The sequence below is a fragment of the Oncorhynchus tshawytscha genome, linkage group LG03 (assembly GCF_018296145.1).
Source record: "Oncorhynchus tshawytscha isolate Ot180627B linkage group LG03, Otsh_v2.0, whole genome shotgun sequence".
NCBI classification, from domain to species: Eukaryota; Metazoa; Chordata; class Actinopteri; order Salmoniformes; family Salmonidae; genus Oncorhynchus; species Oncorhynchus tshawytscha.
In genome coordinates, this window is record NC_056431.1 from 56,673,180 (window position 1) to 56,700,425 (window position 27,246).

Genomic DNA, 27,246 nt, shown 5'->3' on the forward strand with positions numbered 1-27,246 from the left:
CACCAGTCCCTCCTGCAGCAAAGCACCCACACAACATGATGCTGCCACCCTGTGCTTCACGGTTGGGATGGTGTTCTTCGGCTTCAAAGCCTCCTCCTTTATCCTCCAAACATTTGTAAAACCAAATGCATGCTTTTCAACCGTTCGCTGCCTGCACCCGCACACCTGACCAGCATCACCACCCTGGATGGTTCCGACCTTGAATATGTGGACATCTATAAGTACCTAGGTGTCTGGCTAGACTGTAAACTCTCCTTCCAGACTCATATCAAACATCTCCAATCGAAAATCAAATCAAGAGTCGGCTTTCTATTCCGCAACAAAGCCTCCTTCACTCACGCCGCCAAACTTACCCTAGTAAAACTGACTATCCTACCGATCCTCGACTTCAGCAAAATGTCATCTACAAAATTGCTTCCAACACTCTACGCAGCAAACTGGATGTATCTCACTGATCATCCCTAAAGCCAACACCTCATTTGGCCGCCTTTCATTCCAGTTCTCTGCTGCCTGTGACTGGAACGAATTGCAAAAATCGCTGAAGTTGGAGACTTTTATCTCCCTCGCCAACTTCAAACATCTGCTATCTGAGCAGCTAACCGATCGCTGCAGCTGTACATAGTCTATCGGTAAATAGCCCACCCATTTTTACCTACCTCATCCCCATACTGTTTTTATTTATTTACTTCTCTGCTCTTTTGCACACCAATATCTCTACCTGTACATGACCATCTGATCATTTATCACTCCAGTGTTAATCTGCAAAATTGTAATTATTCGCCTACCTCCTCATGCCTTTTGCACACAATGTATATACATAGACTCCCCTTTTTTTCTACTGTGTTATTGACTTGTTAATTGTTTACTCCATGTGTAACTCTGTGTTGTCTGTTCACACTGCTATGCTTTATCTTGGCCAGGTCGCAGTTGCAAATGAGAACTTGTTCTCAACTAGCCTACCTGGTTAAATAAAGATGAAATAAAATAAAATAAATAAAATAAAAAAACAGAACGATGGTCATTATGGCCAAACAGTTTTATTTGTGTTTCATCAGACCAGAGGACATTTCTCCAAAAAGTATGATCTTTGTCCCCATGTGCAGGTGCAAACCATAGTCTGGCTTTTTTATGGCGGTTATGGAGCAGTGGCTTCTTCCTTGCTGAGCGGCCTTTCAGGTTATGTCGATATAGGACTTGTTTTACTGTAGATATAGATACTTTTGTACCTGTTTCCTCCAGCATCTTCACAAGGTCCTTTGCTGTTGTTCTGGGATTGATTTGCACTTTTCACACCAAAGTACATTAATCTCTAGGAGACAGAACAAGTCTCCTTCCTGAGCTGTATGATGGCTGCGTGGTCCCATGGTGTTTATACTTGCGTACTATTGTTGTACAGTTGAACGTGGTACCTTCAGGCATTTGGAAATTGCTCTCAAGGATGAACAATACTTGTGGAGTTCTACAAAAAAAATTTGGAGGTCTTGGCTGATTTCTTTTGATTTTCCCATGATGTCAAGCAGAGGCCCTGAGTTTGAAGGTAGGCCTTGAAATACATCCACAGGTACACCTCCAATTGACTCAAATGATGTCAATTAGCCTATCAGAAACTTCTAAAGCCATGAGATCATTTTCTGGAATTTTCTGTTTAAGAAAAGCTGTTTAAAAGGCACAGTCAACTTAGTGTATGTAAACTTCTGACCCACTGGAATTTTGATACAGTGAATTATAAGTGAAATAATGTGTCTGTAAACAATTGTTGGAAAAATTACTTGTCATGCACAAAGTAGATGTCCTAACCGACTTGCCAAAACTATAGTTCGTTAACCAGAAATGTGTGGAGTGGTTGAAAACGAGTTTTAATGACTCCAACCTAAGTGTATGTAAACTTCCGACTTCAACTGTAAATCCGAGATGCTCCATTTAGTATGATATCTTATATTTCATGTTACTGTATGTAATAATTTGAAGATGTCCATCATCCATTTTGCATGATATGTTACAAATTGCAATACTTCGATATGTTACAATTTTGCAAAACGTACAATATTTCACGAATTGTAAAACATGTCACGAATTCCAATTTGTTGTTGCTAATGTTCGCTAGGTGGCTAATGCTAACATTAGCTAGGTTAGGGGTTAGAGTTAGCTCAGCTTTTCCCAAACTCGGTCCTGGGGACCCCAAAGGGTGCATGTTTTTTTTATTATTCCCCTAGCACTACACAGCTGATTCAAATAATCAAAGCTTTATGATTAGTTGATTATTTTTATCAGCTGTGTAGTGCTAGGGTATAAACCAAACGTGCACCCCTTGGGGTCTCGAGGGCCGAGTTTGGAAAACTCTGGGTTAGCTAAAAGGGTTAAGATTAGGCTTAGAGTTAAGGGAAAGGTTAGCTAGCATGCTAAATAGTTGCAAAGTAACAAGTAGTGGCAACTTTGTTATTAGCAAAAATTGTCTGTGATGAGATCCGAACACGCAACTAGGCATTCTCGTGATACGCGTTTTTGCCTTAAGTTTGGTCTCATGTAACTATACCAAACGTAACATATCATACTCATTTGGGTGTCCCAGATAGACTTTACATAACATAGTAAAGTACATCAGACAAGGCTACTTAACTTGGCCTAGTAAGAAATTGGAAGGTGACGTGTATGTAGACCTATTGAAGAAAAGCCATTCCCATCTAAAGTGGCTAAATGTTACTTCCCATAAGTCTACTTGTGAAAACATTTGTCCAAGTTTAGGTAGGCCTATACGCCTACTACTACTACTACTACTACTACAGTACATATCATGCTAATAATTCATTATTAAGCGTTATAGGACTAAATGTCAGCAATATTTTCACTGATCATCATCTTTGAAAACATGATCAGTCCACTTATTAACATTGTTTAATTGAACTACTATAATTAACCATTTGATTATTTTTAATATTCACTTTATCTCCACTTGACATTAATTCAAATAGGCTACTTAAAATTCTATATATATTAGATGTCTAAGGCTTTTCGATAAACTTTTTTTTAAATGACATAGCCTATTTTATGATCACATTGGATTACAGTAAAGCAGGTTAGCAGTCACAGATTAAGGACTACCTGAATGTAGGTTTAGTAGGCTAGCCATGACAAAAGAGCTAGCATACAACCAACTTCTGCAAACGCCACACCCTTTCTGCAAAGTTTTTGGTCATTTTCAGGGAACGCTACAATAATTTGCTTTAATAAAGTATTTGTTAATAGTCGGCACACCATTTATAAAACATTAATGCTATAAAAGTAAATGTCAGTAAGTTATTGATGAATACTTAGGCCTACTTATGCATTATTAACTGCATTCATAAATATTACACTTATAGCTCAATGGATGATTAACATCAATCTGTGTCACACCCTGACCCTAGTTATCTTAGTTTTTTTATTATCATTTTGGTTAGGTCAGGGTGTGACAAGGGTGGTATGTGTTTTTGTCTTGCCTAGGGTTTTTTGTAATTCTATGGGGTTTTGGTATGTCTAGGTATATGTAGGTCTATGGTGGCCTGAATTGGTTCCCAATCAGAGACAGCTGTTTATCGTTGTCTCTGATTGGGGATCCTATTTAGGTTGCCATTTTCCATTTTGGTTTTGTGGGTTATTGTCTGTGTAGTTGCATGTCAGCACTCGTGTTATATAGTGGTACGTTCGTTTTGTTATTTTGTTTAGTGTTCTTCGTTTAATAAAGAAGAATGTATTCATATCACACGGCGCCTTTGTCACGTTCGTCGTATTGATGAGACCATCTGAGAAACCATTCTTTCAACAATCCTTAATAAATAAAGGAACATTTTGGTGGGAGGATTTTTAAAATAGAAACAAAGACATCAAATAAATAATATAGAATATACTGTGAAATCTTTATTAAAGCTCTCACACAGATTTGGTGTGTATGTACAACATGGTAGTAGTGTTCCATAATGTGTGTGTGCGCGTGTGTGCGTGAGCATACGTGCATGCGTGTATGACTGGCTCTGCCAATATGGTCACTACCAAGTGTTATTTTATACTCTCCATGGTATCAGAAGATCTTTCATTCAACAGATTTCCTCCTCACGTTGGTCATTTGAACATCCATCCATAACATGTCAACACTGTCCTCTCCCAACAGCCCATCTATCCCTTCAGATGTTCAACAGACTGTTCTTCTCTGGACACTTTGTCCTCTTGCCCCTCACAGGCATATAATACCTCAGTTCCTTCCAGAAGTGTGAGGATGAGGAAAGAGAGGGTGAGGAGAAAGAGGGCGAAGCCCCTCTCTTCTCCTTCACCTCCTCTTCCCCCCACCTCCCACACCTCAACCCTCTGGTCCTCCTAGTCCTGCTACTCTTCCACCAGCAGACAGCACCCTGGCGCTCCCGGAGGTGGCGCACCGACTCGGGGAAGAAGGCGAGCTGTGTGGGGGTGATCTCTTCCAGCTCCACCAGAACCACCTTAAGGGAACCCTCCAGCAGTGCACGGTGCATAGCCATCTGCCTCTCAAAGCTCTTCCAGGCCTCCAGGACATCGCTGCTGCTGCTGTCACTCTGACCTCCACTGCAGAACGTAGAGCCAGTGTAGACAAGGAGGAGACGCCGGCTGGCCCACATGCTCTCCTCCACAGCATCTACTACGGCTAGGGGGTGTGGGCGAGGGAGGAGAAGAGGGAGGGGCAAGAGGGACAATGGGTATTAAAACACTTTTATGATTAAAATGGTTTCAGAAGTTCTTTATGATTTCAGAAAAGGTTCCACATATTTAATCATCATACTACATGTGTACTAATGCCAAGGCTTTAGCTCAGCAGACTAACACAGAACTGTGACGCCCAGGAGCCCCAGGTTTGAACCCAGTCAATCACATATGCAGATGTCTTACCGTCCCCTGGTAGGCTGTCCCGGCCCAGAATAAAGAGCCTGTAGCCACACCTCCCCTCGAGAACCTGGGGCAATGTGTGGAGGGCAAACATTTCCACCTCCCCACTGGCCACGCTCCCAGAAAGATGGGGATACGCCACATATGCATCATACAGCTTTCCATCAGACTCTGCCACATGCAGAAGAGGGTTAAAAACAACAGGTGTGTTAGTGCTGGGCTAGAGCAAAAGCCTCCACAAAACTGCCAAACGGAGGAGGCTTGGTTATGTCTGACACCATAGTTACTTGTGTTTTATGGTTACATGGCCTATTCATTGCCTCGTCGAAAACTGCATCTCTTTCCTCTGAGTCATGGAAATGATGTGCTGGCATCGCTGTAGGATGTGCTACAGTACCTCTACACTTGCTGCTGATTTTACTTGTGGTCAGGTGGGGAGTGTGAAACAAGCAATAGAACGTGCATGTGTGTGGGCCAGGGAGGTTGTGGTGAGATATACTTTATGTAATCTGGTGTCGGAATGTACGTTTATGTTAGTGCAAGTTGTTTCCATGGTGTGAATGCACAGAATGTGTCGGAGCGAAAAGGCCCTTTAAAGAAGAATTATAATTTATGATTCATTTGGAGGATATGCATTATTTTTTAGATGGGGAGGTAGTTTGGGAAGCTAGGGGGGGCGACACTAGCCCACTAATAACATTTCATATTATACTTTACACATAACACACTGAGGTACAAAAGGAATTGCATTGTTCTTGAAAGTTTAATTTAGTTATGAATGAAGACGTGTGGCACTCTATGGAACCCTGATTCTAAAGGAGAACAAAGGAATTAAAGATGTGTTGAATCTTAAATCACCTCTTGCTAGAGCAGTGGCAAATTTACACTTGGAAGCTACTACAAGTTGGAAACTGTAGCTCTATGGATTTCGCACGCCAGTGACTGACTATTGGAAAACGAAGCACATGGAGCAGCATTAAATAATGGCATGCGGATGCAGGATTTATGAATGAAAAAAGTAAAAGCTATCGATAAATAGATTCATTGTGCGTGTAAGGATACAATAACTACATGGAATAAAGGAATGTTAACAATTGCTGTTGATTGTTGCTACTTGTGGGGATTGTAAATATTAAGAAAATCGGTGAAACGTGTTTGTCGTAAATCTGCTCAATGCGCACTCATGGAATGGAAACAGTAAATAAGTGCGCCTGATCAACACAACTGAAACAAACACGAGATTGCAAATACAGTTTGGATTGGAAATTATCGTGATTGAAATGTGTTTTTGCGTAAATAATGGATGACAACCGAAGACGACATGGACAAAAATGTCTGAGCCCATGGCTGCTGACTAAGCTTATTGGCTATTGTAGGGCACAGCTTGGAATATGAACGGAATTAAATAAATGCGCTATTGGTTAATAAAGAAAGTGTTGACCAAGTGACTTTTCTTGCTGATGGGTTTCTGAATGAATTCATACAGCTTCATAAATCTATTCAAGCTCTATTATAGGATGATGAAAATGGTGGGGATCAAATGGTTTGGTTCGAACCAAAATGATAAGGTTTGATGAATTTATGGATAAATGGGTTGGTGATGCAAATTCCCTGGTCACTGAACATCCCCCTGAAATAGATGCCGATGACAATGTGTCAAAAAACTCTAGAAGGTTCTCAAAGGCTTCATCCACAACTTCAAGTTGGATAAGAGCTGAAACTGAAAGAGCTGCTCTCTTGGCTAAGGCAGATGCACTCAAAGATAAGCACCAAGTTGAGATAGAAGAAGCAAAAATACTAGCTGAGCAAAAAGCCAAAAAGTAAAACCTGGAAATGCACACCCAAATTGCATCTAAAGCCCCTTAAAAGGTATGGAAGAACATGAAGATTCCTTGCAAAATGGGACCAAAGACGCCAAAGGATGGCATGAATTTATATCATGAGGAGTCCAGAAGAATGACGCCTCTTAGAACCCTGGAAAAAAAAGCTGACAGCAGTCAAGACAAGCTTTATTTCTTAGAGTAATATAAATTACAAATGGTCAAGCAAGAGAACTAGTCTGCAGCTGTCATCATATGGAACCTGAGGTGGGTTACAGGGAAGCTAGGAGGCTATTAGAACAGCATTTTGGAAATGGAATGAGAATATCAACTGCTTACATAGAGAAAGCGTCGGGCTGGTCTGCCATTAAAACTGATGGTAATGCTCTTCACGCATACGCACTGTTCTTGCGACAATGTTGGAATGTTATGCTACGTATTGGATTTAAGGATGAAATTAATGTCACCTCAAATATGAGAATAATCATTTAAAAATTACCATTCAAACTTAGAGACAACTGGAGATCTGTAGCCTGTGATAGTCAAGAATTAACTAACTAAGGAGCATGTTCTCATTGAGAGGCAGGCCCGCATCTCCTCTGATCCAGTCTTTGGAGATGTCCAAGACCCTTTCACTGGGAAAAAAAACTCCAAACCCCAAACTCTAAAACCAAAACTTCAGCTGAAGTCAGGAAGCGAAAGGAGGCTATGCTACACTTTCACCAAAGTGAAAAGGAAACCCGTCAGAAAGTTGCACTGCAAAAACTATGCATCCTTTTACACTATGGAAGCATGTAAAAGGATGAGGTCAAAGCCACATAAAGAAAAAGGTAGCGTTTCTAAATGCATATGCTTAGGATGCTTGATCAAAGGTCATATGAGCAAAGCTGGTGTGCGCAAGGAAATTAACGTGATATGTGAGAAAAAAACACCCCAGTATGCTACACATTAAAGTGGAGGAATGGGTTGAAAGAGACAACAGGACACTGTGTGCACTGCTATGGTTTCTCTCCCTACAAGTGGCCACACTGGGGCTGGCAATGAAGGCTGTAGTCTTGCCATCATGCCTGTGCAAATCAAACATTCTTAAGGAAGCAAAATCATACAGACCTATGCCTCTTTAGATCCCAGCAGTTCAGCAACATTCTGTACAGAGAAGCTTGTCAGATCTCAACATCAGGGGAAAGAGAATGGACATTCTGTTAAAGACAATGGGACAGAGGAAACCAGTGGGCTGTTACAAAATAAAGAGACTGGATGTATGTGGTTTTAGAACTTCCAGAGGTATACACTCATTCCCGTCACAAAGGAAAGTATCCCCTTACAAGATCATATTTATAGCCAGCAGCATACCACCCAGTAGGAGGGACTCTTTCCTCTGGTCTAAAAAATATCCCAATGCCCCAGGGCAGTGATTGGCGACGGTGCCGAAAACTATTCCCCGGGTTGTTGCTGTAAATGAGAATAGGTGCTCAGTCAACTTACCTGGAAAAATAAAAACAATTCAGGCATTGATCATATTTGAATATCAGGCATTGGTCCCTCTTTACAGTATTGATGCAGATGTGGAACTTATCTTTAGGAGTCAAGAGACCCTATGCTGCAAAAACTGTCCTTGGATGGTAAATGGATCACTCGGTAGCTGTCATGATGGGCCATGTGTGGCAGTGAACAGAGTATCAGTTGATAGCTTAGAACAGCTGCTGATCAAACATTACAGAGACTTTCCAGAGCTCACACTGAGAAAAGTGAATTATCTGTTGAAGACCAGCGCTTCCTTCAAATTGCTTCTAACTCTGTTACACTTAAAGAAGGACACTAGCACCTTCAACTACACTTTCGGAAGGAGGAAGTGAATATGCCGCTCACAACCTCAAAATTAAGTTTGAATATAATAAAGTCTTCTTTGAGGAATATAAAGGATTTCTAAATGATGTGTTAAAGCAAGGGCATGCAGAAAAGGTGCCTCAGGACCAGCTGCTCCGGCAGGATGGACGAGTGTGGTACATCCAACAAGATGGTGTGTACCACCCAACTAAGAAAATGATGAATGGTTTTTGACTGTACTGCTTCGTTCAAGGTCACCTCAAGGTCACACATCAAAGAACTGCTTTAAGGCCCAGATCGTTCAAAAACCCTCCTAGGTGTTTGGCCAGGAGCCCATTGCTGTAATGGCTGACATAGTGGGCATGTTTCACCAGGTCAGAGTATCCCCTCAAGATGTGGACTTCCTGCGATTCCGCTGGTGGCCTGATGGAGACAAGCCAACCACTGGCTGAATACCTGATGACAGTTAATCTGTTTGGAGCTGTCTCCTCTCCCAGTTGTGCTAGATTTGCACTAAATAAAACCACAGATGACAACAGATCTGTAAAACTGTAAAAATGAACTTATGTGGATGACCTTCTGAAATCGGTGCCCTCAGAAAGTGAAGCTATCACTCTTGTCAACGATCTGAGGGCCATCTGTGCAGGAGGAGGATATAGACTCACAAAATGGATCAGCAACAGTCATGCTTTTCCTGGGCTCATTGCCTGCTGAAGAGAGAGCCAATGATGTTAAGGAGCTCAACCTGGATATAGAGACCTTACCAAGGGACACAGAACTTGGAGTGCAGTGGGATGTTCAAGAGGACACCCTCTCTTTCAGAACAGCCATGAAAGCCCAACCAATCACCAGAAGAGGCATATTATGAGTCGTCTGCTCTGTGCATGACCCTCATTGTTTTTTGTTCCATTTGTCCTGACTGGAAGAAAAATACTCCCAAGAGCTATGTAGACTGGACTGTGGATGGGATGAGGAGATCCCAGAGGTCTTCGTTGTGCAGTGAAGGAAATGGCTTTTTGATTTATAACAATTTACTGGTTTCCACATGTCCAGATGTAATAAACCGTCTGGTTAAGAAAAACTTAAGTCTGCACAGCTTCATCACTTCAGTGATGCCATTTAGGCTGGTGTCACGACTTCTGCTGAAGTCGATGCCTCTCCTTGTTCGGGTGGTGCTAGGCGGTCGACGTCACCAGTCTTCTAGCCATCATTGATCCATTTTTCATTGGTTTTGTCTTGTCCTCCTACACACCTGGTTTCAATCCCATTCATTACCTGTTGTGTATTTAACCCTCTGTTTCCCATCATGTCTTTGTCAGAGATTGTTTCTTGTTTCAGTTTCGTGTTGTTTGTATTTGGTGCGCGACGGGTCCTCATACCCAATTTGTTTAATATGTATCCATGGTTTTGGAGTTATGTTTTGTTTTATTAAATTACTCCATTTACAGAGTTTATTCTCCTGCGCCTGACTTCCCTGCCACCTATACACACACGTTTGTGACAGAATCTCTGACCACCAATGAAGTCAGCAAGAGAAGGTACCCCGACCATGGAGGTGGAGGAGCGCATCATGGAACATACGGCGATGATTTTCAAACTGAGCGTCGCCATGGATCGCGTTGTCCAGAATATGGACCGCTGGGAGACAGGGAGTTTTCCCAGCGCCTCCACCAGCACAACCAGGGTCTCCCCTGAACGCCCCTTTCCCACCTGAACAGATTCCAGTTATCCATGCCACAGGGATAAGACGGAGATGCTGCCGGCTGCCAGGGTTTCCTTCTCCAACTAAGCCTGTACCTGGCCACGGTTCACCCAGCTCCATCGGACCGTGAGAGGTGTTTCACCCTCGTCTCATGGCTCACCGAGAAAGCCCTGGAGTGGGCCAGCGCTGTGTGTGGAGTTCACCTGCTGTTTCCGGACAGTATTCGACCACCCACCTGAGGGCAGAGCGGCGGGTGAGCGCCTCTACCATCTGAGGCAGGAGAAGAAGAGCGCCCAGGAGTTTGCACTGGAGTTTAGGACCCTGGCTGCCGGAGCTGGATGGAGCAACCGAGCCTTAATCGACCATTACTACTGTAGTCTATGTGAGGACGTCCGTCGGGAGCTGGCTTGCAGAGACACCACCCTCACCTTCGACCAGCTGGTGGACCTGTCCATCCGGCTGGACAACCTACTGGCTACTCACGGACGGACGTCCAGATCGGGGTCTGGTTGTTCCATCCTCCCGCACACCCTCTCCGATACCTATGGAGCTGGGAGGTGCGGTGCACAGGGAGAACGGAGGGGGTTCCCGCTGGTGCCCCATATGTGGACACAGAGGCCACACTGCTGGTCGGTGCCGGGTTGGTTCCTCTGGGTATCGAGGCGACAGGCAGGGCACTCTGGTGTCACCCCAGGTGAGTAGGCACCATTCTCATCCAGAGCCCTCTGTTGCACATATGTTTGTCTCTGTTACCTTTCCTGAATTTTCTCCGCGTTCCCAGCATGAGGCGCTAGTAGATTCAGGCGCGGCTGGGAATTGAATTAATAAAGGATTAGCTCATAGTTTTGGGATTCCCATTGTTCCTGTAAATATGCCTTTCCCCGTTCATGCCTTAGATAGTCGACCATTAGGGTCAGGGTTTATCAGGGAGGCCACCGCTCCTTTGAGTATGGTAACGCAGGGGGGTCACAGGGAAAATATTAGTATTTTCTTATTGATTCTCCTGCATATTCTGTGGTGCTGGGCCTACCCTGGTTAGCTTGTCATAACCCTACTGTTTCGTGGCCACAGAGGGCTCTCACGGGGTGGTCGCGAGAGTGTTCAGGTAGGTGTTTAGGGGTTTCCGTTGGTGCTACTACAGTGGAAAGTCCAGACCAGGTCTCCACCGTGCGCATCCCCCCAGAATATGCCGATTTGGCTATCGCCTTCTGTAAAAAGAAGGCGACTCAATTACCACCCCATCGACGGGGGGATTGTGCGATAGATCTCATGGTAGGCACTGCACTTCCCAGGAGTCACGTGTATCCCCTGTCGCAAGCGGAGACGGTGGCTATGGAGACTGAATATGTCTCTGAATCCCTGTGTCAGGGGTACATTCAGCACTCTATTTCTCCCATCTCCTCAAGTTTCGTTTTTGTGAAGAAGAAGGATGGAGGTTTGCGAAATGAGAAATGCTTGTTCTTCCAACAGTCTGTCTCCTTCCTGGGGCATCGGATTTCCACGTCAGGGGTGGAGATGGAGAGTGATCGCATTGCAGCCGTGCGTAATTGGCCAACTCCCACCACGGTAAAGGAGGTGCAGCGATTCTTGGGGTTTGCCAACTACTACCGGAGATTTGTCCAGGTTTTGGCCAGGTTGCTGCTCCCATTACCTCACTGCTAAAGGGGGGCCCGGTGCGCTTGCAGAGGTCAGCTGAGGCGAACAGGGCTTTTAGGCACCTGAAGGCTCTGCTTACCTTGGTTCCTGTGTTGGCTCATCCGGATCCCTCTTTGCTGTTCATAGTGGAGGTGGACGCATCCGAAGCTGGGATAGGAGCAGTGCTCTCTCAGCGCTTGGGTACGCCACTGAAGCTCCGCCCATGTGCCTTCTTTTCGAAGAAGCTCAGCCCGTTGGAGCGAAACTATGATGTGGGGGACCGGGAGCTGTTGGCTGTCGTCAGGGCCTTGAAGGCGTGGAGACATTGGCTTGAGGGGGCTAAACACCCTTTTCTCATCTGGACTGACCATCGCAATCTGGAGTACATCCAGGAGGCGAGGAGACTGAATCCTCACCAGGCAAGGTGGGCCATGTTTTTCACCCGTTTTGTGTCTACCCTCTCTTACAGACCAGGCTCCCAGAACGTGAAGGCAGACGCACTGTCCTGGCTGTGTGACACAGAGGAGCAGTCCATGGATCCCACTCCCATACTCCCAGCCTCTTTTGGTGGCGCCGGTAGTGTGGGAGCTGGACGCGGACATTGAGCAGGCGTCACGTGCAGAGCCCTTTCCCCTTCAGTGTCCAGCTGGGCGTCTGTACGTTCCATCTTCTGTCCGCGACCGACTGATCTATTGGGCCCACACGTCACCCTCCTCTGGTCATCCTGGGATAGGTTGGACGATGCGCTGTCTTGATGGGAGGTACAGGTGGCCCACTTTAGCTAAGGACGTGAGGATTTATGTTTCCTCCTGCTCAGTGTGCGTCCAGAGCAAGGCTCCTAGACACCTGCCCAGAGGTAAGTTACAACCCTTACCCGTTCCACAACGGCCGTGGTCACAGCTGTCGGTGGATTTCTTAACTGATCTTTCACCTTCACAGGGTAACACCACGATCCTGGTCGTTGTGGATAGTTTTTCTATGTTCTGTCGTCTCCTCCCTTTGCCCAGTCTCCCTACGGCCTTAGAAACTGCGGAGGATCTGTTTACACACGTCTTCCGGCACTACGGGGTGCCTGAGGATATAGTGTCTGATCGAGGTCCCCAGTTCACGTCAAGGGTCTGGAAGGCGTTCATGGAACATCTGGGGGTCTCGGTCAGCCTTACCGCAGGTTTACACCCCGAGAGTAATGGGCAGGTGGAGAGAGTTAACCAGGATGTGGGTAGGTTTCTGCGGTCTTATTGCCAGGACAGAGATGGCCCAGAAATCACTACGCCACTCCTCCACTAACCTTTCTCCTTTTCAATGTGTATTAGGGTATCAGCCAGTTCTGGCTCCATGGCATCAGAGTCAGACCGAGGCTCCTGCAGTGGACAATTGGTTCCGGCGCGTGGAGGAAACCTGGGAGGCCGCCCACGTCCACCTTCAGCATGCCATACTGTGCCAGAAAGTTGGCGCAGACCGTCACCGCAGTGAGGCCCCGGTGTTCGCACTAGGGGACAGGGTCTGGCTCTCGACCTGAAACCTGCCCCTCTGCCTGCCCTGCCTGAAGCTGGGTCCACTGTGGGGCTGTTTAAAGTCCTGAGGAGAGTGAACGAGGTATGTTATAGGTTACAGCTACCCACTAATTACCGTATTAACCCCTCGTTCCATGTGTCTCTCCTCAGGCTGGTGGGGGCTGGATGTTCCTCCACCCCTCGGGTCCCGGCGCACGCGTTCAATACATTTTGGATTCGAGACGTCGGGCAAGGGGCCTTCAGTACCTCGTGGACTGGGAGGGGTATGGTCCGGAGGAGAGATGCTGGGTTCCGATGGAGGACGTATTAGATCCTTCCATGCTGCGAGAATTCCACCGTCTCCATCCAGTTCGCCCTGCGCTTCGCCCTCCGGGTCGTCCCCGAGGCCGGTGTCGACGCGCTGCTGGAGCCGCGCGTCAGGGGTGGGGGTACTGTCACTACTTCTGCCGAAGACGATGCCTCTCCTTGTTCGGGTGGTGCTCGGCGGTTGACGTCACCGGTCTTCTAGCCATCATTGATCGATTTTTCATTTTCCATTGGATTGGAGATGTTTAAAAAGAGCTGTGACATGGCTACTGAAAGTAAGACTTGTTCTGCAGGAACTGTGTCAGAACAGACAAAGAACTGACAGAAAGTAAAGATAAAAAGGCTGTAGAAAAGCATACGAAGAAGTTCAGAGCTTTCTTGTGTGGTCAAAGCTTGTCTGTTGAGGACAAGGCATAGGCTGAGAAAACTATTGTAAGATGCAGCCAATGGCAATCTTGCCCTCGGGAGATTGCTTATCTGGAGGAAGACGGGCATGTCAAAAGAAATAGCACCATCTTCAGACTGGATCCTATTCTGCAGGATGGACTACTGAGAGTTGGAGGAAGGTTAAGGAGGGCTGCAATGCCAGAGGATATTAAACATCCAGTCATTCTTGATAAAGGCAGCCACCTCTCCACACTCATCTTGAGAAACATACACAATCAGATTGGACACAGTGGACAGAATCATATGCTCTCCAAATTAAGACAGAGGTATTGGAGAGTGCATGCTAACTCTGCTACAGGGAAGATCTTAAAAGCATGCATCTTCTTTCGACGACAGACAGCCAGTGTGGGAGGACAGAAGACGGCTGACCTCCCCAAGAGCCGTGTATCACCTGACCTGCTGCCACCACTTACATATGTAGGCACTGACTACTTTGAACCGATAGAGGTGAAGTGTGGCCGCTCCAACATCAAAATATATGGTGTTATATTCACGTCTAACCAGCCGCACCCTCCATCTAGAAGTAGCATCTTCCCTTGACATATATTTCAAAATATAAAGTCCCCATATTTGGGGTGCCCATTTGATTTTTTTGTATTCCATTCAGTCTAGTATGAGAACGGTAGCCCCTATCTGCAAAAGCAGGGTGTCTGCGGAAAGCTGAGTATGGCTATTGATCGGAGATGGAGACAGATACAATACCTTGTGGATCTGTTCTGGACTAGATGAATAAAGGAGTACCTTCCTTTGACGGAAGAGGGGTAAAAGCTGAACCTCAAAAAAGGATTCTCAGAACAGATGATTTCGTGCTTATCGTGGACAGCACAACACCCAGGAAAACTTGGATGATGGGAAGTGTCATTAAACATATTCAAGACTCAAAAGATCATATTCGGAGCGTAGTCCTTAAGATCAAAACATCTGTCTTGGAAAGACCCATCACCAAACTAGGTCTGCCCCAGGAAGCAGCAGATAATTAAATATACAGAAAAGTACACCCTCATACAGAATGATGGTATTAAATACATTTTGAAGTGTACCATATGAAATTAGGAAGAACTTCAGTTTTGAATATGAAGATAAGTTATGGCTCCTTGAAGATTTCAGTTGAAATCATAATTGTTTTGTTAATGGCAGCCACAATTAGGGTCCGGTAATGTAGGAGCCACAAGGCCCTTTAAAAAATCATTTGAATTTATGATTAATTAGAAGGATATGCATTATTATTTATATGAGTTTCCTATATTTTGGTTACTTATTTACCTGAGCCATGATTAACAGCTTGAATATGCCCACTATACTGCGGAGCGAATGTCAATATGGGGAGGTAGTTTGGGAAGCTAAGGAGGGAGTCCTAGCACTGGTTAGGGACTACACCACTAACAACATTTCATATTATACTTTACACATAACACACTGAGGTACAAAAGGTACATTGTTATTGAAAGTTTAATTTAGTTATGGATGAAGACGTGTGGCACTCTATGGAACCCTGATTCTAAAGGAGAACAAAGGAATAAAAGATGTGTATAAACTTAAATCAACTATTGCTAGAGCAGTGACTTGGAAACCACTGCAGTTTTCAATTAGTCAGCAGAAGCGTGCATGCATTCATGCCTGCGTGATTGCACTCAGGCATGTTTTTGAGAATGTTTCCATGAGTGGGTGTTCGCAATATACAGTACCAGTCAAAAATTGACACACCTACTCATTCAAGGGTTTCTTTATTTTTACTATTTTCTACATTGTAGAATAATAGTGCAGCCATCAAAACTATGAAATAACACATATGGAATCATGTAGTAACCACGAAAAAGTGTTAAACAAATCAAAATATATTTGAGATTTTAGATCCTTCAGAGTAGCCACCCTTTGCCTTGATCACAGCTTTGCACACTCTTGACATTTTCTTAACCAGCTTCATGAGGTAGTCACCTGGAATGCATTTCAATTAACAGGTGTGCCTTGTTCAAAGTTCATTTGTGAAATGTATTTCCTTCTTAATGCATTTGAGCCAATCAGTTGTGTTGTGACATGGTTGGGGTGGTATACAGAATATGGTATTTTAGCAAATAGGGCTAAGTTCATATTACGGCAAGAACAGCTCAAATAAGCAAAGCGAAACGACAGTCCATCATTACTTTAAGATATGAAGGTCAGTTAATTCAGAAAATTAAGAACTTTTAAAGTTTCTTCAGGGTCATTCGCAAAAACCATCAAGCACTGTGATGAAACTGGCTCTCACGAGGACCGCCACAGGAAGACCCAGAGTTACATCTGCTGCAGAGGATAAGTTCATTAGAGTTACCAGCCTCAGAAATTGCAGCCCAAATAAATGTGTCCCAGAGTTCAAGTAACAGACACATCTCAACATCAACTGTTCAGAGGAGCCTGCATGAATGAGGCCTTCATGGTCGAATTGCGGCAAAGAAATCACTACTATAGGACACCAATAATTAGAAGACACTTGCTTGGGCCAAGAAACACAAGCAATGGATATTAGACTGGTGGAAATCTGTCCTTTGGTCTGATGAGTCCAAATTTGAGATTTTTGGTTCCAAACGCTGTGTCTTTCTGAGACGCAGAGTAGGTGAACGGATGATCTCCGCATGTGTGGTTCCCACTGTGAAGCATGGAGGAGGAGGAGTGATGGTGCTTTGCTGGTGACACGGTCTGATTTATTTCAAATCCAAGGCACACTTAACCAGCATGTCTACCACAGCATTCTGCAGTGATACGCCATCCCATCTGGTTTGCACGTAGTGGGACTATAATTTGTTTTTCGACTGGACAATGGCCCAACACACCTCCAGGCTGTGTAAGAGCTATTTCATCAAGAAGGAAAGTGATGGAGTGCTGCATCAGATGATCTGGCCTCCACAATTGTAACGAGTACGCTAGTCGGGAAGCAAGTACAGGGAGTGAATATAATAATAAATGAAACATGGAACAAAACAATTAACACGAGTAGCGTGCAGACAACACAGGAACAGAACCAATAACACCTGGAGAAAGAACCAAGGGGAGTGACATATAGGGAAGGTAATCAGGAAGGTGATGGAGTCCGGGTGAGTGTCATGAGGCGTAGGTGCGCGTAACCATGGTGGCTGGTGTGCATAATGAGACAACTGGCAACATCGATTGCCGGAGAGGGGGAGCGGGAGTAAACGTGACAACAATCATCCGACCTCAACCCAATTGAGATGGTTTGGGATGAGTTGAACTGCAGAGTCTAGGAAAAGCAGCCTACAAGTGCTCAGCATGTGAGAACTCCTTCAAGACATAGAAAAGCATTCCAGGTGATGCTGATCGAGAGAATGCCAAGAGTGTGCAAAGCTGTCATCAAGGCAAAGGGTGGCTACTTTGAAGAATTTGTTTAACACTTTTTGGTTACTTCATGATTCCATATGTGTTATTCCATACATTTGATGTCTTCACTATTATTCTACACTGTATAAAATTGTACAAATAAAGAAAACCCTTGAATGAGTAGGTGTCCAAACTTTCGACTGGTACTGTATGTGCTGTAAAGCTTCTCTCATTGCATACCTGTGTTTGTGTAGAGAAACGGGAACATCCTCCTGAACGACAGCACTATGTCAATCTTGAAGCGATGGTAAATAACAACACTAACAGTAAACATCAATACCAGACTCGTCAGTAGTACCCCAATAGGGAGCAGGTAGTTTGGATCTGTGCAGAAAAAGTCAAGAAGATAGCATTTATTATTTACGCTACCATTTTTACCGAAAGTCAAGCTGACTGGTTTTAATTCTAAAACATTTTTTTTTGTGTGTTGAGGTTGCAAAGTTATGAAATATATTACACTATCAAAACAAGGGTAAAGGGACAGGAGTATACGTGACTCTTCTCTTTTTGAACACCGTTATGTTGTCTTCCAGGCAGTATTGTCAGTGGTCACCAATCATCTCCAAGGCAATCGCCAAACATTTTTATAAAAATAAAACAACGAAAAGCCTTCCGTTCCTATTTTTATTTATTCTTCCTACTTCCACTAGCGATACAACCAGCACTACAGGAAAGTGTATAGATAGGCTTGCATTGTTATTATTAGGGTATTTTTTGATATAGAGGAATATTTCACTTTCTCTGTTCATAGGAGCAACAACATTAATTTGTGTATGGGGTGAGGTAATGCGGTGAGATTCGAATTTCACTATCTGCTGGAAGACGGTGTCCCCTTTTAGTCAGTGTCAGTGGCGGAGTCTGCTGTTCTCCCTCCGCTGAGACCATCAGATGCAAGCACCATCAGCCCAGTAAAATAAAAAGTAAATTATTTAAATGTATGCTCATTCAGCTGTGCCTCAAGTAATATAACAACTAATCTATTACCTGTGTGATCATATAGCCTACCTAAAATTTGAAATCTAATTTTAAAACAATGCATTGGCAGGCAATTCAAGCAAAGCCAATATGCAGAGATAATGTATTGGGCCTATAGCCTACTGCCCAAACCTCATTGCTACAATAATGTTTTTAATAGGTTAATGTAGCAAACGCTTAAGTTTTTTTAAAGTCATGTTCCAAAAAAATCTGAGCTAGATCTCAGATTGCATTTTGACTGGTGATAACTGGTCTAACCTGTAGGGTGGAGTGTGAAGGAGGCTGTATAATAGCCTCTGTCGCTCCAGGTCTGACACGTGTAGTCAATGTAAAAGTCTTCCTCTTCCACCTCCAAGAAATTCAACTGACGCTCAATCCACACACCCGTCTTCTCTTCTTCTCTCCACTCGCTGGTTGGGCAGGAGAGAGGGAGGGAGAGAAGATGTAAAATGATTTCCACCCGTGAACAAATAATCAAACCATGTTCACAATTGAATTGACATAAACCCGGTTTCCATCCAACCATTTCATGACACATAAAAAAAAGTTACTACAGGGCTGATGGAAACAAGAAATCAAAGTCGGCTCAATTTCATAAATGTCGACAGACAATTGGTTCATTTGACATGTTGGGATCGCTTTGTCTGTAAAATTAATTATGCAAGAAAGGCCGGTGGAAACAAATTATGCGCTAATATTTATATAATAACAATCATATGGAAGTAAACTTGGAATCACACAAGTATATGTTATGTTATGTTGTAGGCCTACCACCACAAGGTGGAAAAGCTGTCACACCCTGATCTGTTTCACCTTTGTGATTGTCTCCACCCCCCTCCAGTATTCCATCCCCCTCCAGTATTTATACCTGTATTCTCTGTCTGTTGCCAGTTCGTCTTGTTTGTCAAGCTTACCAGCGTTTGTCCTGTCAGCTCCTGTTTTTTCCCCAGCCTCTCTTTTTCCTCGCCCTCCTGGTTTTTGACCCTTGCCTGTCCTGACCCTGAACCCACCCGCCTGACCACTCTCCCTGCCCCTGACACTGAGCCAGCCTGCCGTCCTGTACCTTTTCCCCAATCTGGATTTCCGACCTCTGCCTGACCTGACCCTGAGCCTGCCTGCCGTCCTGTACCATTGCCTCTGTAGTTGTAATAAACATTGTTACTTCACCACGGTCTTACCTTATCCTGATAAAAACATGGAAAGCAGTGGTGTGTATTCATGGATGCCAAAGAAAACCATGTTTCCCCAAATATTTGACCAATAAAAAAAATCTAATTTTAAATTATTAGTCTTTTGTCTGTGTTTTTATAATTTTCTGTTAATTGGCAAGTGGCTGAATCTCACCGGAGAAATCATCCAAGCGAGGGAAATGCGCTCCTCTGTCTCAGTATGTGTAGCCCGTGTATGTGATGCTGTCTGGACCAAAAGAGTATAACATGTTGCTGCCGTAGCAGTCGATTGATTGATGCCAGCAAGCATTTGCAAGCCTGCCAAACCCAGACGACACTGGGCAAATTGGGCGCCCCCTCATGGGTCTCCCGGTCATGGCCGGCTGCAAGACAGCCTGGGATCGAACCCGGGTCTGTAGTGACACCTCAAGCACTGCGATGCAGTGCCTTAGACCGCTGTGCCACTCTCATGTTGGTCTATTAACTAATTTACCGCCTGGTGATGTCACCAGGCAGACAAAAACTCCATGCCACCAAAACAGGCTGAAATTTCAGGTGGTCTTTTCAAACAGCTCTTACACTAAAGGGGCATTATCATAATTTGCTTGGCTGCCAATTATCATATAAAGTGACTTTGCTATTATTTATATCTCATCATATAACCTGTCTACTTTATCAGCAAACTGTTGTCTAGAGAGTATGTGCCACAACCAGATTGGAAAAGTTAGCTACATATCGCAACAGTTTTTTCAAACTATCGGTTGAGTTGAAAATGCGATGGAAACCCATTTCATATATATATATTTTTGGGACATGGGAACTTAACCGCAAAAGTGTTTCTGTGCATATTGTTTTTATGCAGATTTTTAAATTTTTTTGCATGATAATATGTCACTAATTGAATGGAAATCTAGCTTTAGACTGTTTGTATTCAGGGATATGGACCCCATCTTGATCTTAATGGTATATCCTTGATATGATTTCAACAGTTTGGATACTATACAGTAGAACATCCATCTGGATGACACAGAATACAGGCATATAGAAGTTTTACAGTATGTGTTGTGATGCTGCTATCTCAACCTACCTTTGTGATTCCTGAAAGACTCGCTCTGAGACATTTTCGGGAATATTGTCATCTCTAGCTATCCAATTCAAGTCCGCGCATTGTCCCCCCACACTCAGCACAAACACCCGACACATCTTACTGAAGGAAGAGCCTAGGGGGCAAACATTGAATTCTTTGTAAAGTTCATACATTAATTAATGTGTACAAAGGACCCAACTAGTTGCATATACGCTGAGTGTACAAAACATTAAGAACACCTGCTCTTTCCGTGACATAGCCTGACCAGGTGAATCCAAGTGAAAGCTATGATCCTTATTGATATCACCTGTTAAATCCACTTCAATCAGTGTATATGAAGGGGAGGAGACAGGTTAAATAATTATTTTCAATCCCTGAGACAATTGAGACATCGATTGTATATGTGTGCCATTCAGAGGGTGAATGGGCAAGACAAAAGATTTAAGTGCCTTTGATCAGGGGGATCGTGTGTATCAAGAATGGTCCACCACCCCAAAGGACATCTAGCCAACTTGACACAACTGTGGGAATCATTGGAGTCAACATGGGCAGCATCCCTGTGGAACACTTGGGACAACTTTTAGAGTCCATGCCCCGACGAATTGAGGCTGTTCTGAGGGCAAAATGGGGAGGTGCAACTCAATATTAGGAAGGTGTTCCTCATGTTTTGTACAGTGTAATTACGTAAACTTTGTGTAAACTCTTGTCTGTATTCTGTCTCTAAATGTTGTCTATCACTAGCAGCACCGCATCATCAAGTAAAATTCAGAGTACATGTTAATGTACTTGTCAAATAAAGGTGATTCTGATATTTAGAAGTCATACAGATATAGTAGGAGCATGCACGCACACACACACACACAGTACTATGTGCCATAGTGTCTTACCCAAATCTGCTTTGATGATCTTATTAGCAGGTTCAACCACTTTGGGGACAAGGCAATACTCCTCTGAAATTATGACAATGATTCATAAACGTTATAAACATACGCAAAAATATGCAGTTACCTGACCCTATAGAAAACAACCGCTTCTAAGCTCTCAGAGCAAGTATGAAAGTATGAAATCATGAAGTTACCCATAAATATCTGACCCTGTGTCAGGGGTTATGTAATGGCTAGGTTAAGGATTTTGGGTATATGGTAATAATCTGATCCCAGATCTGTGGTTAGGAGCAACTTCTATGAGCTATGCCAACAGTACTCACTTTTCACCGTACCCACAAAAGTCTCTGAAATCCTGCCGCTGAGCCCTTCCAGGTCAAAGGTCATGGTGCAAGTGTAGAACCCATGGTCTTCAGGGTTGACCTGAGCTACTAAGAGTTTCTGGCCATCACTGACATAGGTAAACCTGTCCCACAATGGGTCATCTTCCACAATGCGTTCGCATCCCTGAAAGATTTCAAGTAGAAATGCACACTGAAAAGGTCATGGAAATGGAATACGGCTCGTGGGTCTTTCTTGAATTACGGTGGAATTTGCGTCCCTTGCATTTGCAACCATGAAAAACACTTTAAAATGACAAATAGTTAGTTACACATCATACATGTTTTTGTTTATTGAACTGTTCATCAATAATAAACCATAATGCAAGTCCTTTATACTGCAAAAACGTTGTTTATGCATTGTTTAAAGTCCCTAGGGTAAGCAAATTCACTTATCCCAGTAGTGATTTGTAGTGACATATTTTGGGGATTTAGAGATTATTATTTTGAATTCTAGAAAGTGAATAACTGTTTTTTCATATATTGTATAGATCAATAAAAGCCTATTAAAAAGCCTTTTTTTTACATAGTATAATGTGTGTCCCTAAGTTTTATGGCATTGGTGTTAACGCCTTGAAAATCACTCATTACAATGATATACAGTACATAAAGAACCTTGAGCATTCCCTCCAGTGGCTGTTATTTGGGGAAGGGTCTATATTAAAGAAAATTATTAGCTAATCACACCCTTTTAGTATGTGATACATTTGAGGATTGCATAGGAAAACTGTGTCTAAATACAATGTGTCATTGTTGTTACTCAACTTCAATGAAGGGAAATTTAATTGTGAGCAAAATTATTAATCATATCAAATTTGAAATTATTTTTTAAAAGGGTTAATGACCTTAGATTTGAGCATCCGTGGCCTCCATTTAAGGAAATCCTCAATAACCAAACGTTTGTAATTGGTGTTACTACTCCTACTGGTGGCAGAACGTTATCATAATGATAAAACATTTCATCACGCTGCCATATTAGTTGATTTAGAATGGGAACATGTACCTAAATACATTTAAACATTTAACATTTTTTAGAACTTTTGAATTTCTTTTGCAAAATGACATGCCCAAATGCCACAGCAACTCAAGAATTACCCTAGTAATACAAAATATACAATATTGCAGTTAAGTTAATGTTAAGATAATGTCTTATCCATGAAGACCTACAGTAAGCCTTCTATGAGAATAATTTGATGTAAAAAGTGTATATTTGATGGAACATTCCCTCACATGTAGTCACCCTACATTCCTATAGTTTTAAAGATAAATGAAGAATACAAAGAGACAAACTTTCCATCACTGCCAGGCCTCAAGGTTCCCCTCAACATTCTCCCTCCCATCTGTTTACCGTATAGGACTCACCTTGTACCACTGGATGGAGTAATTGTCCACTTTCCTGATCTGGTCACTCAATGGGCAGGACAGGAAAGCGCTGGCTGTATTGGTCAGGACCTGTTCAACCTCATTCTGTGGTCGACCGCATTCTTCTGGGTTGATCTGGTTCACAATCAGTAAGGTAGCCTGCTTGTAGCACTGGGAGGGAGTTCTGTTCATCCAAGATAGCAGGCAATATTTACAGCACTGTACTACTGGGTCTGTACCACACACACACACAAAAGTATGTGGACACCCCTTCAAATTAGTGGATTCAGCCATTTCTGCCACACCCATTGTTGACAGGTGTATAAAATCGAGCACACAGCCACGCAATCTCCACAGACAAACATTGGCAGTAAAATGGCCTTACTAAAGAGCTCAGTGACTTTCAATGTGGCACCATCATAAGATTCCAACAAGTCGGTTTGTGGAAATGTCTAGGAGCAACAACCGCTCAGCCGCGAATTAGTAGGCCAGACAAGCTCACAGAACGGGGCCGCGGAGTGCTGAGGCTCGTAAATCGTCTGTCTTCGGTTGCAACACTCACTCCCGAACTGCCTTTGGAAGCAATGTCAGCACAATGACTGTTTGTCAGTGTCACACCCTGATCTGTTTCACCTGTCTTGTGCCTGTCTCCACCCCCCACCAGGTGTCTCATATTCTTCCCCATTATCCCCTGTGTATTTATACATGTGGTTTCTGTTTGTCTGTTCGTGTTGTTTTGTCAGGTCTTACCAGCGTGTTTTCCATTTCTCAAGTTCTTGTTTTCTAATCTTTCCGGTTCTGACTATTCTGCCTGTCCTGAGCCTGCCTGCCATTTTGTCATTGATTGACTCTGCCTTGGATTACGAACCTCGACCTTCCCTTTGCCTGCCCCTTAGTTTGGTTCTCATAATATTTATTATAACAATCTGCCTCCTGTGTCTGCCTCTGGGTCATATCCAGAGTCGTGATAGTCGGGAGTTTCATGAAATGCAGCCGCACACAAGCCTAAATTCACCATACGCAATGCCAAGCGTCAGCTGCAGTGGTGTAAAACTTGCCGCCATCGGACTCTGGAGCAGTGGAAACGCATTCTCTGAAGTGATGAATCACTCTTCACCATCTGGCAGTCAGACGGACGAATCTGGGTTTGGCAGATGCCAGGATTAAGCTACATGCCCCAATGTATAGTGCCAACTGTAAAGTTTGGTGGATGATAAATAATGGTCTGGGGCTGTTTTTCATGGTTCGGGCTAGGCCCCTTAGTTCCAGTGAAGGGAAATATTAACGCTACAGGATACAATGACATTCTAGACAATTCTGTGCTGCCAACTTTGTGGCATCAGTTATGGGAAGGCTCTTTCCTGTTTCAGCAAGACAATGCTCCCGTGCAGAAAGCGAGGTCCATACAGAAATGGTTTGTCGAGATCTGTGTGGAAGAACTTGACTGGCCTGCACAGTGCCCTGACCTCAACCCCATCGAACACCATTGGGATGAATTAGAACGCCGATGGTGAGCCAGGCCTAATCACCCAACATAAGTACCCGACCTCACTAATGCTCTTGTCGCTGAATGGGAAGCAAGTCCCCGCAGAAATGTTCCAACATCTAGTGGAAAGCTTTCCCAGAAGAGTGGAGGCTGTTATAGCAGAAAAGGGGGAACGAACTCCATATTAATGCCCATGATTTTGGTCATGTAGTGTATATATCCTACCTCACAACACAGACATAGTCTCCAGCATCGTCCATCTCAATGTTAAACATCCACAGTGTCTTCCCCTGCACCAATGTTTTTCCCGTCTCGCTGGTCAGCTTTCTCCCAGTCCTTGGGTCGTACCATGAGATGTTATAGGGGACGGTGTGATAGTTGAACACGTTGGGGGCCAACAGGGTGGATGTCAACATGGCGGCATCACCCGGGACTGAAAAGACCCGCTCAAACTCTCGTCCATAGTCCTTACAGAGCTCTGTACACAAAGAGTACATAGAGTGAAGACAAACATGCGGCACAGAGACTATTTGAGGCCCCCCTTGAAGAATGTGGATGCGCACACAATGTGGTTTTGTAAATTAAATTCTACTGTGTGTCATGTAAGTATTGATTTTGTACAGAGATGGTCTCATCAAAAATATCTGTGCTTAAAACCTTTTAGAAAAGGGTTCTGCCCCCTCCCCCACCAATGGGTGCTTGTTTTGTTTTTTGCCCTAGCACTACACAGCTAATTCAAATAATCTAAGCTTGATGATGAGGTGGTTATTTGAATCAGCCGTGTAGTGCTAGGGAAAAAATCAAAACGTGCACCCATGGCGGGCCCCATGACCGAGTTTGGTAGTACCTGTTTTAGCACAGCAATAAACGTGCACACAGATACTATATTTGCATGGCCGCTGTATCAAAGACTAATTCCATCAACGCCCACCAGAGGTCAAAGTTGAGGTATCCCATTGAATTGAGACAGTTTTGGTAATTCAAACCGTGCTTCTAGCTGTCCTCATAACTACTGCTTGATTGATTGATTAATGGCTGACTGGAAGTCTTTGGTGAAGTGTGTCCTACCTACCTCCTACAGCCTTGGAGCTGCCAGTGAGACAGATGAGTGAGAAGAGGAAGATCTGCAACATCTGACTCCAATCCATAGCTGAAACAGAGAGACACAGGGAACACTCATTACCAAAGCAACACTGAACAATAAGCTCAAACAAACTAACAGAATCCTACAGGACATATCATAACACTGTTCAAAATCCTCACCAAGTGAAATGATCACACACAAAAAAGTATCATTCCGCTTCCCGACCTTCCACTGAATACCTCACTTGTCAGCTGAATCTCCTACACAAACACGCCACAGGCAATCTGGGGCAGGCCTTTATGGAAAACCAATCATATTTGACTACAGGAGTCACCACGGTAAGGCAGGCAGGCAGGATAATACCTCATGCCTAGAGGAGGGACAAACACATTCCCCAGTCCACCACAGGAAGACTGGCTGACTAACTGACTGGGGACGTCTCCAGGGCTCTGCCGGTAACTGGATGAGTAAAGCTAAGACATATAATAACAAAACCCAAGAGAGAAAATGATCAGCAGGGGTCAGCAACTCCCACCCTGGAGTGTTACCCTGCAGCACCTGATTTGACTAGCTGCTCAATAGGATGTTGATTAGTTGAATCATGTGTGTTATAGCAGAATCTTGCATTCCCAGTAGCTGTCCAGGAGAAGGGTTGGCTAGCCCTGGAGTGATGATACTGTTTAGCCTAAGAGTCATGAGGTCAGTCAGGGTTATGAAAGCTTAACTGCCTGATCCCAGCTGGTCTAGATTGACTCACTACATGACTTGACAATATAGTACATTTCGATCCCCTTCTATAATACAAGCTTGACTCTTTGTTAAGGGAAATGGTTGGTTTTACAGGCATTTCATACTGTCTGACAGACACACTTCACAGTGGAGGTGTTTAACTGTGGAGGTGGAGGTGGAGGTGTTTAACTAAGCCAGCTGTTATAACAACTAAGTTAACTAATGAGGTGTCAAACTACTTATGTCCACTTGTAATGTGATATCACATGTAAATTCTGCAACTAAAGGAAATAGTAAGGGAATTAAAACAAACATTTTTGCCAACTTTTAAACTACATACGTCCAATGACATGGTGCCATTTTTTGTTGATTTCACATTGAATTCATGCTAGTTGGCAACTCAACCAAATATAAATCAAAACTAGATATTGAACTGACATCTTTGCCCAATGGGATGTGATCGTGTCTCAATGTTTTCAAGGTATGAAATTATAGTTATTTTCAAATATAATCTCTTTTTGGGCTTAGTTTTGGTCAATTCGCATTGTACCAAGTATTATAATTATGTTCCAGCCCCCCGACC

At 43.7% G+C, this 27,246-nt stretch overlaps 1 protein-coding gene across 4 annotated transcripts in view; it reads right to left on the reverse strand.

Annotated features, from left to right (window-relative positions):
* Positions 1-3,874: 3,874 nt before the first annotated feature.
* The window catches only part of zmp:0000000936 (interleukin-1 receptor type 1), a 33,680-nt gene continuing 10,308 nt past the window's right edge, over positions 3,875-27,246 (reverse strand). For 2 of the 4 annotated variants that reach the window (XM_024407821.2, XM_024407826.2), the window contains exons 2-11: positions 25,923-26,000; positions 25,076-25,328; positions 23,365-23,548; positions 21,946-22,129; positions 21,626-21,688; positions 20,739-20,871; positions 18,741-18,892; positions 17,688-17,831; positions 4,891-5,058; positions 3,875-4,648 (exon numbers count right to left, since the gene is read on the reverse strand). In XM_024407821.2, coding sequence (XP_024263589.1) covers positions 4,158-4,648; positions 4,891-5,058; positions 17,688-17,831; positions 18,741-18,892; positions 20,739-20,871; positions 21,626-21,688; positions 21,946-22,129; positions 23,365-23,548; positions 25,076-25,328; positions 25,923-25,998 — 1,848 coding nt within the window. In that variant the 5' untranslated portion in view covers positions 25,999-26,000 and the 3' untranslated portion in view covers positions 3,875-4,157. Of the gene's footprint in view, positions 4,649-4,890; positions 5,059-17,687; positions 17,832-18,740; positions 18,893-20,738; positions 20,872-21,625; positions 21,689-21,945; positions 22,130-23,364; positions 23,549-25,075; positions 25,329-25,922; positions 26,001-26,113; positions 26,189-27,246 lie in introns of those variants that run through there. The other 2 variants (XM_024407832.2, XM_024407838.2) reach the window with 2 other exon arrangements.